The sequence below is a fragment of the Coptis chinensis genome, chromosome 6, assembly GCF_015680905.1.
Source record: "Coptis chinensis isolate HL-2020 chromosome 6, ASM1568090v1, whole genome shotgun sequence".
Classification (NCBI taxonomy): Eukaryota; Viridiplantae; Streptophyta; class Magnoliopsida; order Ranunculales; family Ranunculaceae; genus Coptis; species Coptis chinensis.
The window spans coordinates 78,072,264-78,088,012 of NC_141461.1; the positions used below are offsets into that span (position 1 = coordinate 78,072,264).

Below are 15,749 nucleotides of genomic sequence, written 5' to 3' on the forward strand. Positions count from 1 at the left end.
TGACTTGTCTGTGGAATATAACTTTGATCTTGAGAACCTGGGGGTCCAGCGTTCTGTCTCCAATAATTGCCTTGAAAGTTATTACCACATTGGTTGGGCCTCTAAAATGAGTTAATATTGTACTCTCCAACTGATGCATGTTGATAGTAACTAGGACATTCTAGAGTTGCATCTAACAGACTTCACAGTATCGGCTAGCTTGCATGACTGGGAGAGATTTAGCTTGAAACTTGTTGATCTTGGAGGGATTCATGGAGAACTGGTTGAATTTCTTACTCGAGAGTTTCAATCTTTGGTGGCCAAACCGCCAATGTAGACTTCAGTTCTTGATCTGATTGTTCATGTGCTTGGTAACCAAATTGCTTTGGCTCCCCCTCCATGCTAGCGACATCCTCGTTGCTAGTAGTCCATTGTTGTGTTTCTTCAGCTAAATTCTCAAGAAAGTTGTATGCTTCCTCTCCATCCATTGATGTAAACTTGCCTTTGTGCATTGACTGTATCATCTGCTTGTTCATCATCGAGAGTCCTCGATAGAAAAAATGAGCCAGTGTGCTCTTGTCGTATCCATGATGTGGACACGAGACTAGCAGATTGTTAAATCGCTCCCAACTATAATGATATTCTTCAGTCGCTTTTCCTTTGAAATTGCTGATAGCTTGCTGCATGGCATCAGTCTTCTGGGGTGGGTAGAACTTGTTCATAAACTTCATTCTTAACTTCTCCCATGAATCAATGGAATTGATCGGTTAAGCAGATAACCATTCAGATGTTTTACCTTCGAGTGAGAGTGGAAAAAGAATTAACTTGATACTCTCATCCCTGATATTCTGGTTCTTGAAAGTTCTGAGGACTGATAGAAATTTGTTCATGTGAACATAAGGTTGAACATTGTCTGAACCATTGAACTTTGGAAGCATAGAGATTACTGATGCTCTAAGTTCAAACTGGTTAGCTTCTGTCTCTGGAAAAACAATACTGCTGGGAGGGTCTCCAATGATTGGCGAATAGAAATCGCTCAGCTTCTTCCTCTGCTGTGCTTGCATGGGTGGGATAGCTTCAGGATTATTCAGGTCCACAACACCTCCATCATTGCGTGCGGCCATTGTATCAATCTTGTCTAGTATTCTTGTGAGTCGGTTGTTAAATCTTGTCCACTGTTGTGTTCTTACTAGACGACGATTGGGACGACAGGGCATACACTAGAAAATGCTATGCAAAAAATGACGAACACTATTCTACTATGCTTGAATGCAATTACACTAATATGCAACTATTCTAAATTATACTAATATGCAAAACTACTTTCCTTCAACTAGGTTGGGCTTTGCAGCTAGTATCTCGCCCGTTGTCTAAAGCTGTCTCTTCTAGGGTTATAGTGAATCACTTGGATTGCTTAAGTACCACGGCCCATAGACGATAGTCCGTTTGTCAAGATTCAGACAAGAAACACTAGAGTTTGATGTTTCGTTGTGTTGGCTTACAACTTCAGTTGTTGAAAAGGTCCTAAATGCAATTATACTAGAAATCAATAATACTAAACTATGATGCAATTATACTAAGAATGAAATAAAAAGAATGAAGATTCGACTAACCTGGATGGTAGATCTTGTCTTCGAGATGTCCTTCAAGCTTCTTTCTTTCTTAAAAGGATGGATGATGCGGCTAAAATTACCTCAAGATCCAAAGTTCTAATCTTGAAAGAAAACGTTAAACACAAACAACTTAAAACGACAGCGGCGCTATTTGACCTTGCTCCTTTTTGTGTATGTAATGGTATATGGATGATGTAGATAGATGATGTAGATAGATGATGGTCGTTGAATAAAATAGAAGCGTATCGAAACCTAATCATCCCTCAATAAGTAAAGGATGAGTAGGGTATCGTTCTACTTTTAAGTGTATGTTATATAAAGGACAGGACTAGAAAGGGGGTTTGAGGGATTAAAAACTATGATTGTAGAGATTTTAGATTCTAATGCTAAACTAAACTAAACTAACTAAACTTATACTAAAGCTAAGAATTGGAAATAGGGAGAGAATATGAGAGAGATAAATTCAAGAGATTCAAATCCACTAATGCTTTTGATTCAATGACCTTTTGCTTCATGTTGTTCTCCAAGTAGACTACAATCGGGCAATCAAGCAAGTGTTGATGCCTTTTTGGGTGAAACATCGTTAAACAATTAATTCTACTCAAGGTTGTTCCTATGTTTATGTTACTAGTATCTTCTTTCCTTTTATGTGAGCTTGGGCAGCTATTCAATGAATCACCATCTAAGGCAAACACAAGGAATACTTCCCTTACTCTAAATAAACACTACACAACTAGAAGAAAAGTAGAGAATAATAGTATAATATTCAATTACAATAAATAAAACCCTATTCTAGCATTATATTCAATTGCAATAAATAAAAGCATGTCACTAGCAAATATTCAATTGCAATAAATATAACCGTAAATTAGCATGATATTCGATTGTAATAAATAAAAACCTTAATCTATACTTCCATCCCCTGGTCTGGGCAATGGAACTAATAACTAAAAACATAAAGAACTAACCTGATTGAAGAACACCATGAACCAGAAGAATCATTAAACCTTAAGCACTTGGACGGCCATCTCCTCCCTTGAAGGAGAAGATTAGCCTTCCATAAAGAAGGAAGAACACGAAGAAGCGAGAAGAAGAAGAGTCGAAGAACATAAGACTAGAAAGACTAACTTATTAAGACTCGACTAGTTAAAACCGAATCTTTTATTATTAATCTCTCTCTGCCTCAAGTTCTGGAGACAAGAATATAAGTGAATTGGCGAATTACATGAGGCACTTAGGTCCTCTATTTATAGAGGTTACAATGAGTTCTAGAAGCATTCCAAACCGTCATTTGTTTCCTAATACAAATCAACTTCCTTCAGAGTCCAACTTAATCTCCAAAACTGAGAAGAAAGTGGCTACAGTGTCAGTTCATGCGTCTAGAAGCACGATCCATGCGTCCCAGACACGGAAGTCTATTTTCCCTCTTTTGCTCTATCCTTCTGTCTTCTTTTGTGGGATTTGGTCCAAGCAACGAATCCTTTTGCCTTGAGCTTCCAAATAGGCTTTAAAATAGGTCCAAGTCACATATTTAATAGCTTCAATTCCTTGGCCTTCTCTATGATTGTCCACGAGCTTCCCATGTGATCCTTAATGCTCCGAATTGCTCCATATTACCCCTTTTTCTCTAATATTCCACAAAACTCTCTTTTTCACCTGTAGAATCATAAAACATAACTTACAAACATTATTAGTCCACTAAGATGGCTAAACAAGAGCATAATCAAGGGTTAAATTGCACTTTTTGAGCACTTATCACATCTCGAGCGAGTTGCAAACTCAGCAGGTCCGCCTTTATCTTTCCCACATCATTTTCTACATTTCCCATAACTCGGGCCGCATGCTTCAACTTATGATACCCAGTTAGAAACTACAACAAAAACATACACGTTATTCTCACCAATAAAAGAAAGAGACCAGAGAATAGTAAAAAACTTACCAAACAGCAAGCCATATCCATGGTATCCACACTCTTATCCAAGTCTTGGTCTTCTAGAATCTCATTGTTACCATCCAAGACAATACCTTCCAGAAGACAGTTAGCTATGGGTGCCGACCCGAGGCTACAGTCAGATCGTTTTACCGCTCGCCTCTTCCCTGTTTTCCTAGCGTAGATGAACGATCTTCCCAGGTCGCCATCCAGCCCCCCTAATATATCAGCCCCAGAGCTTTCCCCAGCAACAACTTTTCCTTCCTTCCCAGCCACAGCACGGCTTCACTGCGAGCGCCCAAATCGACCCTACTCCCAGAACGCAGGCCCCAGATCACCAAAACTCTAGTTCGCTTGCGCAAACCAGAATCGGAGCGACCCACACTTTTAGAACGCTTCTTGGCCCTCGAGTCAGAAGCAACCGCTTTCCGTTTACCCACATCACACGAACAACGTGGCAAGAATTCAATCTCCTCCATGACGAGCGGAGAGGTCTCCCTCACCCCTCCCATTGGAGGGACCAAATAGTCAAAATCGTCACCATCTGCCCTCGACATGCTACACTCCATTGACAACACAAAAATCAGCGAAGGAAGCATACTAAGCTTACACAGCACAAAGTAGAAAAAGGAACAGAGGTCGCAAACAAACCTGAAACGCTACACCACTTTGGAAAGAACTTCGACGGAGCTAACTTTAGAAGCACTTTGGCAAGAACTTGGCAACAAGCTTGAAGAAAGTGACGAACCAGTACCCCCAAAAGCTCACACAAAAGACCTTTAAGGCAACCGTTCCACTTCCCAAGGCATTCCATAAATATACCGAAACCCTAACCGACGTGCTAAAAAGACCGCCATTTTTTAGAAAATCCCATAAATCAGCGAGGTTCCTTTTCTGGCTCCCAAACGGTTCACATCCTCACACGTGCCACACACGTGCTAAGGTCCACTCCAACCAAAACGTTCTAAGACGAAAAACGCTCTCTAAGAGCAGGACGCCCACTCGAACTAACAAGTTACATAACCTTAGAACTTCTCATAAGTTGGAAAATGCAACGGAATACAAGTACAACAATATCAGGCAAAATGCATTCCAGACGTCAAAAAAAAGAGCAGGGAAAATAAACATGCATTTTCAAGAATGTAAAAAAGCGAACTTCCCGAACAGACTCACGAAACCAGTTCTCTATAGTTACCGAACTGCCACTCCGGTGCAAGCCAGTTCGTTCCGACATAAAGCAGATAATAAAGGCGAACTGCCCAGGCAAACCAGGTTATCAGCTCTTAATGTATCGGGCCATAGGCTATACAACAATAAATAAAAGCGAATTGCCCGGACAAACCCAGAAAACCAGTTCTATTGTATCAGGAAGAAAAAAAAAACCCCAATATCAGACAAGACAAGTAAAACAGGGAAACATCCTCTCAAAGCTGACAAGATTTAAGAAATATTTGGCAAGTTCTCAGTGGCTAGGGGCTCCAACACATCCTCCACAACAGCACTATCCAGGATGGGATCCACGGCAACCTCATTCACAGGAGTAAGATCTTCACATATAGGAAGAACGGTACTAGCATCTCCAGGTGCATCTAGCACTACAGCACATCGAGCCCCACGTTCTGGTTCTGCCTATAATGCAAGGTATTTCTGCTCCAGATCGTTATAGTCTTTGGCCAGCTCGTTCGCCTCCCCAAACGGAGTCTCATAGGCGTCCTTCTCCGCCCTAGCTACAGCTGTTGCCTTCTCCACGTACCCAGTGTACTATACCACCTCGTTAGTTGCTTCTTCCAGTGCCGTAGCCATAACCATCTTTTCCATAACAACCTGATCATGCTGCTTCTTCAGTTCGTTATAATTGGTTTGGAGAGAGATCTGAATAGAACACACATTCTCTAGTTTTTCCTTCATCTTCTCTCACTCACCTTTTTCAGCATCAGCGATCACAACCAACTCTTTCAATTTTTGGTAACCGGACAATACCTACGACGCAGCAGTACGACCACAAAATCAGCAAATCATCCTACTCACAAAAAGCAAAATTCAATGCGTACAAATACGTACCAAACAATATGCAAGGTCCATGGCCCTCACTGTTGCAGAAAGGTCACCCATAGCATCTAAGTTCCGTCGATCTCCATCAAGAACAATGCTATCCAGCAAGCAATTCACAATTGGAGCTGACTGGAAGCTACAGTCCGACCTCATAACGTACTGGGCCTCTCCAGTATTAGGATTAACATAAGTGACACCCGTCTCCAAAGCCTCCCCCTTACCAAAATCACCCTTGACACTACCCTTGCCAGAAGACTTCTCTTTTCTAATGGAAGGAACAACAATCACAACAGCAGAACCTTTCTCCTTCTCAAGAGGGTTCAGGTTGTCATCTCCCAGATCGACCCTCTGGAACGACCTCACCTGATAGCTCGAACCACCCTCAGAACGACCAGTTTTCTTTCCCACAAAATGGTAACCAGACTCCACCCCTATTATATTCTCCAAGCGAGCTACCTTAGCCATCCTATCTTCATCGTCACTAGCTTTTCTTTTCCGTAAACTTCCAAGTTCACGAGCTATAACTCTCAGCTCGTCTACATCCACCAGAGCGGGCACCCGCCTCTTGCTGTGGTCCCAGGGAGTAGGATCAGAACCAGAGTGGTGACCCTTCCCACCACTAAGCCTGGGCATCCCACTATCACCCCCAGAAGGCCCAGCACCTCCCACAGGCTTTAGGGGCTCGCTATGGTTTTTATTCCTTTGCTCTCTTGTCAGAACGCCACTATCTTCCCTATTCATGATGAACTTGTTAGAAGACTCACTGTCGACTTGACCACAAGCTCTTTTCTTTTGATTCCTCTGCTTAAGCCTTATTCCATGACCTCCCCTTTCTACAAAGAAAGCAGCGACCTCGGGAAGTTGCTCTTGCTTCTTGGCTCGACTAAGCTTAGCGAACCTCTCAATCATGCCACGTTTAGTACGAGTGCCAACAGGACCTCTGCAAAATAACCGATTACAAAATCAATTCAAAAACAAGCAAGTACTGCTCAGTATACAACAAAGGACACAACAACATACCAGAAAAGTTGCAAACCCTAGTATGAATTGCAAACCCACTAGCACAGTATTGTCCAATTAATAAACAACAGCTTTCTCTCCCAAGGCTCGTTGCTCACACCATCTAGAATGCTTGACTTCCCCGTCAGCGTCTGCAAGCTAAAATTATGAGCATGAGATCGCTTCACAGCGAAGTGCTCAATAATATCAACGACCTCAACACGATACCCCAACCTCTCATTCAACAGATCGAATACCCTCAGTAAACGCCAAGTGTTGCCTACGAAATGACAAGGCGACTTCTGACAAAAGTTCAAAAACTTACAGACAAGTGGCGAAAACGGTATCCTCATACCAGCTCGCAATTGCCCTTCACAGACTACCACCCCATATGCCCACGGGATATACTCATTACTTAAAGCATCAACATCACCATCTACTTCATGTATCTCCAGGTCGCTAACATGAATACCACAAGTGTCCCTTAATTCAACAAAACTCTCCAAAGCACGCCTATCTACAGTTCTAGGGGGCAACCCACTAGAAGAGGAACCTTCACAAAGTCCAAAGCTGCTCGCCACCGTGACCACAGACTCAGAATCAACCTTTTCAACTTCCTCACTTAAAGAAACTTCTCGAATCTCATCAGATCGGGTATCATCTGAGTCCAACATACTTCCTCTCCTCTCACAAGTTAACACCAATAGCAGACAACCACCAATGACCTCACAAACCAACACAAAAAAAAATATAGCAAAGATTGAAAATAAAAAATGGCAGAGGAGAGAAACTAACATTACGCTCTCGTTTTTCAGTGAGATGCAAATGACGAACCATTCACTTCTCCAGGCGTATTAGGCAAGTCACCAGTTCATTTTCCAAAAGAAACGTAATCATTTCATTTAACCTTAACGTGCCACGTCTCCCCACAAAACGAGGCGGTTCAGCTGCAACCTTTCAAATCAGTCGTACCACGTGCCCACCACGTGCCACTTAAAACTCCCACCAGGTCGCCATTCACTGTGTACACAACCTGCGTAGATAAGTTGGTTGCTATTTCTGCGCGAATGGATTCACTTCCTCAAATGTGTTTAACACGTGCTATCGTTCTTTCTCAGCAGAACGCTCTTCTGCAAACAACGACCTACTGAGATGGGGCTGTGTGAGGGAGTAATATTCACATCCAATGAATATCACATACGGTTCCAACATACACAGAACTACCAACCTAGACCATTTTTATGCAAAAACTTTAACTAGCCATAAGAGGATTATCAGAACTAACTAATTTTTTTGATAGACACGTAATTGATGGAATTACAAATAGTATTGGTGTTACAAGTTTCTTTGTAGCAGAGATTATAAAATATGTAGGGGGTAAGGACTAAACAATTTCAAGGTGGCCATATGCCCCACTTTCAACTCCTGAATTTGACGGTCTATTTATCATGCTTCTATCGTTTTCCATTCCCCGGTGGTATAAGAAAACAATTCGAAATAAGGAATGTGAAAACAACCTCTAAAATATTATCTTGATACAACCAACTGCTACTCAGTTCAAGCAATATTTACACTATATTAAGAAATCTATCAGTCACAAAGAAGCAATTCATTTGCATAAACAATCGAGTTTCAACAAATTGTGGAAACCAGTTTCAAAATGAAGCTGAGTGATCTCCCACGGGATATTGCTCAAGTAGTAACAATTTTTTGGGTAGATACATCACCACTTTTCTCTACTGGGATTCTATCCTGTGGATTTGAAAGATCACTTTGATGAAAGAGTTACTGATCTCATTTAAAACAGGCTTACCAATCAAAAAAAAAAAATCACTTTGATGAAAGCTTGGTGTAACCGTAACCAGTGATACAGTCATACAGATGTGTAGGTCGTTTCTTGATTAACGTACAAAAACATAGATCATTTGGTAAAGAAACTCCAAATTAACTAAAACTAGAGCCGAATGGTATATATGCTGCATAAGATTAGCAGTTCTTTACATGCTCACCGTAAGGTTCTGCATACCAGGAACCAATTCAGTGGCATCGGGGGAACCCAACTCAGACTGCAGTTTTCTTAGCGATTTGCCAAAATCTTCACACGCATGAGAGAAACGTTCTAAAGAGACTTCAAGGCTGAGGGCCTCTGCCTTCATTCCATTCACAGCACTGGATATATTATCAGATGCCACCTTTATGCTAGTAAGTTCTTGTGGAGGATAAAGGCATGCCCCAAGGTTGTCCACCTCTGCTACAATACATTGAGAAAGCCCCAATAATCTCTCCAACGAATTAACAGACTGGCAGCTTTCCATGTGGTCTGGACACTTCAGCAAACGCGTAATGAAACGCAGAAGTTCCTTGATGATGACAAGTATGTCAGATACAAAGCTGACAGCAGATTGGGCAATTATCATCTCTTCTGCTGACAAGTCATCACCAAGGTCATCTTCGCTAGAACTGTGATTACTGTGGGACTCATGGGAAGTTTCAGCAGCAGCATCCCTATCAAGAGCATCATCTACGGGATCATTGTTACCTGGCTTCAGATCCTTCAGCTCACGCACTACATCCTTCACAGATACTGCTGCCTGTGTTATGCCTCGCCCAATGGCTGTGTAGTTTGTGGTGGGAGTCTTCTTCAGGGATTCACAGGCCTCCCACACAGTGCCAGCTAGCGGCGGGATATGAGTCAAACTGCAAGAACCTGCACATCAACTTTTAAAAGTTCAATCATTATAGGTCTAAAGCAAAGATATGGTCACTGAAAGATCTTGATGTACAGTAACCATGTGGATGCATCAAAGATGTCCATAAGATGCATCGAGCTGGTCCCATTTGATTGAGTGCACAATTCATTTCCATATCAAATAAATAAAGAAAAATGTTTCTGGTTCCCCATCTCATTAAGTATTGAATAAGTTTAATATCTTTATAAGAACAGAAGAGCAATGAACCGGTTGTGTTCCATTCTGTCTTTCAACTCCAGGAGAGTGAACAACAATTTTCCATAGATCGAGCAGTAATGCCTATGAAGCTCTTGCAGGAATTCCTACTTCTCTTTACTTTTCTTTTTAAGGGCACCGCTTAGGGCTGCTCTTGTCTTTATCCATTCCTTCTCTGAATCATTGCTCCTCATGAAAGGACAGACTTTGCTAATGACGATCTTCATAGGAGCTTTATTATTTGACGCATTACTCCCCATGGATTTTTCTGGCGCAGTGTTGTCTATTTTACTATTTTCTGAATTCATTTCCACTTTGTCACTCTCGCCATCCAAACTAGCTGACGTCTTTTCTTCCTTGGCAGAGGGGCTAGAAGGCTTGTCATGCAGGATGGTATGCTTCCCAACATTGTTGGACTCGTTTACAGGAACTTCACTTGTAACCTGCTTCGTTGAGTTCTCTCGTTTGTTGTGAAAGGCGCCTGCAATGCCTGTACTGAAGTGATTTTGTGCATTTTGTCTTTTAGAAGCAATGTCTGGCACTATGTTTGAGATGCTGAAAGAACCATTGCCCATCTCACCAACCAGTTCCTTCCACGAGGACTTCTGACTCCATAAATGACCACCAGTTGTTACAGGGGCATTAGCTAGTACTTCAGCAGGTTGAGCTTCTTCAGGGGCTTTTGATTCTTGCTTAGGTGCATTAGCTAGTAGTTCCATAGGTTGGGCTTCATTAGGTATCTTTGATTCTTTGGATAGGCTTCCAGATTGTACCATAATGGAGGCACCATCTCTACTGTCTGGTAGACTTTCATCCTTCAAATGTCCTACAGGTTCAGAGGAGCAAGTGGATTCAAATCTCACCTTTTTCATTGATTTATGCCTGTTCATGTCAGTGGAGCTTGCAGATTCAAAATCCGTAGACTTTGGCAAGATGTGGGAGATGCTGAATGAACTCTTGGCAGTCTCACCAACCAGCTCCCTCCAGCATGACTTCTGTTTCCACGAATGACCGGTAGTTAATTGTTGACTATTTCCTGTTTGCTTAGGTTGAGCCTCAACTGGACTCTTTGATGCCTCCAGGTTGGTCTCTGGGCACTCCTTCCTTTTGTGCATAGTAGATGTGAACTCATTTATGTTACTTTCATCAGATAAAAGTAGCCGAGGTTTCTTTGTAATTGTGTCTGACGGATTACCACTAACTTCCTTGCGAGCTTTGATCTTATTATGGGATGGAGCAACATTAGATGGTTGGAGCTTCCCAAATCCTGATTCCTGGAAGAAACAAATGTATAGCTCTTGTTAGATTTGGTGACCCGATAGAAATCCTTAAATAAAAAATAAAAAATATAGGGAACTTTACCAATAGGCATAAAATAACATACCTGATCCACATTTTCCAGTCTCCCCTTTTCCACAGAACCCAGTTTGGTCTTCCCTCCTCTCACTATGTTAATCACAATGTTGTCACCGTCATTGTCCTCATCTGCTTCACTTTCACTCGGAAGATCATCTATTGAGTGTTTTGGACTCTCCTCCTCAGTGGGCACTTTGACCCTGCGACGCTCTGAACTCGGTTTAACTTCTCTATTAAATATCTTGTCCATCACAGATCTCATCATATTCAGCTCTTCCTCCTTCATTATCTCAGTTTGCTCTTCATTAGCAGATATTTGCTTCACCTTTGCTATTTCAGAAGCACCACAATGCTCGTCACAGTCACAGAAATGAATTGGGAGAGAGGGAACCTCAACGCGCCGGAAACTATATTTGTGCTTGCCAGTTCCACTGTAAGGCACTGATTTAAGCTGCATAAAAAATTTCAATTTCAGTATCTTAATATAATCTGTCAAAAATGACCCATGATATAAGAATTAGCTTGTGTAACCTGGGAAAGAATATCTTAAGTTGTGTCTTATCTTGGGTCAAGAGCTTTGGCTTTTCTGGAATGTCAATGTTGTCCTGAGCAACTTCAACATCTTCTTCCCACTCTCGCCTCAGGTGAACTAGATAATGCTCCTTAGCCTTCTCGAGTCTCAATCTCCCTCCTTTCCATACACATCCGTTATACTGCCATATTATCAAGTCCAACAACACAACACAGTATCAACTTAAATGCAATGATATGTACAAGTAAATAAATGAAATGAAAAAGGGGGGGTAAGGAAAATATATATATACTGACCGCGCTGAAGAGTTTGTTGAGGGACTTATCCGAGGAAGGTTGTAAATCCACATAAGCAAAACTACTGCCGCTGGTTTTAACAAACTCAATGGATTTAACTGTCCCTAGAGACGAGAACGTCTTTTGTAAATCAGCCTCCGTTACTTTCTCTCCTAATCCTCCAACGAAGATTCTCATTGGTGCCTTCACCTCTTCTTCTTCGTTCAAATCATCACCAAGGTCATCTTCACTTGAACTGTGATTACTGTGGGACTCATGGGAAGTTTCAGCAGCAGCCCTATCAAGAGCATCATCTACTGGATCATTGTTACCTGGCTTCAGCTCCTTCAGCTCACGCACTACATCCTTCACAGATACTGCTGCCTGTGTTATGCCTCGCCCAATGGCTGTGTAGTTTGTGGTGGAAGTCTTTTTCAGGGACTCACAGGCCTCCCACACAGTGCCAGCTAGCGGCGGGATATGAGTCAAACTGCGAGAACCTGCACATCAACTTTTAAAAGTTCAATCATTGCATTCCTACAAACAAGTCTCACACTTTCAATTTGCAAACAACAACAAGTGCATTCATCTAAAAAAAATAACAGCAATAAACTTTTACCAACTAGCAATCCTATAGAAAAGCTAAAGCAATTAAGCACCCAAGAAAAGGAGAAGAAGAACGAAAGACCAAGATGCAGTTCTATCCATTATATCTCCTGATATTTATACAAATCAGATGTTGTTGAAAAGGCATGCGAAGAAGGAGAATATTACCATACGATAAGACTGCCTCTCTCAAAAATGTTAAACTGCACTCAACAACTTTCTTTGCAGATGCATGGATACAGGAAGAAAGAGTAGGTCCAGCACCAACTTTAGTCCCATGAGAAAGGAGGAGGAGCCCCTGAAGCATTTTGAAGTAAACACTCATGTTTTCTTCCAGTGCTTGCAATTCTGTCGTTGCCTCTTTCCATAGCAACCCAACTGCATAGAAAACAACCATGAGTAATGACTTGATTCCAGAAGTACACGTATAGATAGTAACTTTCCTGGCTAACTCAGTTGTCTAAAAAGACTACAATCAATATGTGATTAAGATGGGAAGTGATCATAAAACAGGGAGAAGACGAACCATTAGAAATTACCTATATTTTCCTTTTCATCAACATGATTGTGATGTATGCCACGTACAAAGCTAAGCTCAATAACAATTGGGAAATCAACTTGAGATATAACTATGTTGATTTTCCCTAACATACTTTTAAAATCAAGTCCCCACTCAATTTATATGCTAAAACAAACTAAATTTTATGCTAAAAATATAAGATAAAAAAGTAATGAGATAAAATAAGGAGTGTCCCCGAGTTTTTCGCTACCCAATAATGTAATCTTGAGTAGTAACACGAGATGGCCCTAAGTTGTGCCAGGGTATTTCCATAAGATGAACACTAGTCCTAGAAAGAGCAGGATAACACCGTTTCTTATTGCTAGGATATTTTCTTACCTGAGAGAAGGCTATACTGGGAGCAACACATGGGGATACTTGTTAGCATCCCGAGACCATGGAATACTTTAAAGCCATGAAGAAATAGCTACAATTAATGACCAATTCAACGGAACTTTGAGGGCACATTGTGGTGGTGTGTGGGACTACACAGTCTGATGCTAAAATTTAACATGTACGTTCCTTTATAAGCAAAGTAGCGCACTTCCCTCATAGACCTTCCCCAACATCCTACCACATTTCTCTATGCTTACATTCGCAGAACCCGCACCCACAAATAATTTTCTCAACTAAAACAGTAAAGAAGCCACACTTAATTACTTAATCCACATGCAACCATCATACCATCAATTAAAACAAGAGCAGAACAAAATTACTTCTACACACACACACAAAATAGGTAGAGAATAATACCTATTGTAGCCTGTTTTGATACTTGGTCTGCCATTGCAACAACTTGTTCCCATGGTACTTTCTCAAGTGTAGAAGCAGGTGCTTCTTGAAACAACTACAGTAACAAAAAAAAAAAAAAAAAAAACATAACAAAAAGAAGAGTCAAAATAAAATTTTGAAAAGAATAAGTTAAGAAATAGGCTTTACCTGAATAGTCTCTTGAATACCATCTGTGTATGATTTTAGAGTTCGAGTAAGGTACTTTTTTCCAGCTTTCGCCATTTTTTTTTTTTTTTTTTTCTGTTTCTTTCTTGCCGCTGTGTTCTTGGAAAAGTTTTGGGGTTTATGAACGAAGCCCAATTCAATGTATGTATTTGGGCTGGATCAAGCCTACAGGCCCAATAGTAAAGGCCCAGCCCAATAATTGGACCAATCCCGAGATGCAATTGGGCTTGAAGAACGAGAAAATAGAAAAAAGCTCAGAGTTTACAAATATGAAATATGAAATGAGTGTTTCTTCAATGTGCATCACATTGAGGAGACTCAATGAGCACAATTTGTTGCCTTTGATTTGAGTAGACTCAATGTCGTAATTCCAAATTCGGTGAATTGCTGGATCGGACGTTGAATAATGTATCATCCCATTCTTGCCCGTTGAAAGTGGCAGAGATGTTTTAATCCCATTTTGGACGTGGTCCCCACACAAAAAGTAGTTTTGACAAAACACAGTTACGTTTGTACCCTTCGTCCTCTCTCTCCTTATTTTCTCTCAAGAACCCTCTTTCTCATCGCTTTCTCTGTCTATCCTAGTTTAACACTTTCCAAATTAAGGCTTGTGTTTTCTTCTAACCCACTAAGAAGGTTCTACATATGTTGTCATACCATTAAAAAATATATATATGTTGTCATAGGAAAACGTTGGTATCATCTTCCAAAAACAAGCTACTTATTTCCATCGCTAAAGTGATGGTAGTGACCATTATACAATAGTTTGAACTAATAGGAGATTGTAGCCTGCAAGATAGATTTTAAGATATCGGCTTCTCCTTTTCTTAGCTATCTCATTCAAGATGTATTCTGCCAATTAAAAAATCGTAACCCACTAACAATTATGTGAAGTTGATGAGATTGGTTACTAAAAATCGTAATCTAGATGAGATTGGTTACTATGAACTTGATTTGTAGATTATTTGTCATTTAATGTTTGTGTTTGGCGTGATGACAAGTACTATGTGCTTTGGTGAGCTATTCCTCCACCTATATACTATTATTCAATATAATGTCTTAATTCCTTGTTATGTTGTTTCTATGTTCATTTTCAGAATAAATTTCTACAACAGTAATGAATATTAAAAAGGCTAAGGAAAAGGAGCCTTCAAATAGCTAGAATGAGACGAATTTAACAGCACCACGCACATAATGTCGGACAAGTGAGATACAATGTCTTACTATGATTATATTTAGTTCAGTTAAACGTGTATTTAACATCACAACATAATGTCGTACATGTGAGATACAATGTCTTACTATGATCATATTTAGTTCAGTTAAACGTGTATTTTCAGGTTATCCAAATACTAATTATATAGAGGGATCATACGGTTACCAGATAGGATGGGAGAAGGACACCTCTCAGAGTCGGTTTCACAAACCAAATCGAAGTAGAACTCTAGCTAGCCAAAACTTGCTGCAAAAGCAAAAACCAAGTTTAGGCAATTGGTAATCCACTACCCACTAGACAGTAAGCCCAAGCCCAAGCCCAAACCCGACACGACACGACGCGACTCGGCTCGGTTCGGTGCGGGGCGGGCGGGCGCGTGTGAGGCTTTGGGTGAGTCCTCCCTCCTAACATAAAAGCCTTTGTACCCTAAGGGCACGCCCTTATGTTGGAGGAATTTCTCATATACCTCACTTGCTAGTGGTGGTTCACCAATGTGGGACTAAACAACACACATGTATTTTGAAATACTCTTGGAGATTCCAACAATCCCCCACTATTTCAAAATACTAATAGTCCCCCACTATTTTGGAATAGGATATTACAAAAGAAATGGGTTAACAAAATGCCAGAGAGAATCGAAAAACCAATGCATAAGATACTGGTGCTTTTCGGGCTTGAACCAGTCATAGGGTAATATGTCTTATAATACGTGAAAGTGGTGGATTAAAAA

At 40.8% G+C, this 15,749-nt stretch overlaps 2 protein-coding genes across 2 annotated transcripts; both read right to left on the minus strand.

The window, feature by feature from the left end:
* Positions 1–8,441: 8,441 nt before the first annotated feature.
* LOC147494623 (uncharacterized) lies at positions 8,442–13,934 on the minus strand. Its single transcript, XM_086568185.1, has 6 exons — positions 13,786–13,934; positions 13,600–13,693; positions 12,456–12,665; positions 11,703–12,181; positions 11,359–11,587; positions 8,442–9,280 (listed from the first exon to the last, which is right to left on the minus strand). The coding sequence occupies exons 1-6, from the start codon at positions 13,858–13,860 to the stop codon at positions 8,571–8,573; spliced, it is 1,797 nt and encodes a 598-aa protein (XP_086424311.1). The 5' UTR covers positions 13,861–13,934; the 3' UTR covers positions 8,442–8,570.
* Positions 9,447–11,359, minus strand: LOC147494624 (uncharacterized). The gene is made up of 2 exons (XM_086569149.1): positions 10,903–11,359; positions 9,447–10,792 (listed from the first exon to the last, which is right to left on the minus strand). The coding sequence occupies exons 1-2, from the start codon at positions 11,329–11,331 to the stop codon at positions 9,626–9,628; spliced, it is 1,596 nt and encodes a 531-aa protein (XP_086425275.1). The 5' UTR covers positions 11,332–11,359; the 3' UTR covers positions 9,447–9,625.
* Positions 13,935–15,749: the final 1,815 nt, after the last annotated feature.

Bases quoted from the DNA above. Each gene is read 5' to 3' on its own strand.
- LOC147494624 (XM_086569149.1), bottom strand. From the start codon at position 11,331: ATGCAGCTTAAATCAGTGCCTTACAGTGGAACTGGCAAGCACAAATAT. The intron at 10,793-10,902 runs GTATGTTATTTT...TGTTTCTTCCAG, and splicing joins GACTGGAAAATGTGGATCAG to GAATCAGGATTTGGGAAGCT.
- LOC147494623 (XM_086568185.1), bottom strand. From the start codon at position 13,860: ATGGCGAAAGCTGGAAAAAAGTACCTTACTCGAACTCTAAAATCATAC. The intron at 12,666-13,599 runs GTATTATTCTCT...TTTTCTATGCAG, and splicing joins ATCAAAACAGGCTACAATAG to TTGGGTTGCTATGGAAAGAG. The intron at 9,281-11,358 runs ATTAAGATACTG...GTTGATGTGCAG, and splicing joins GGTCATTTTTGACAGATTAT to GTTCTTGCAGTTTGACTCAT.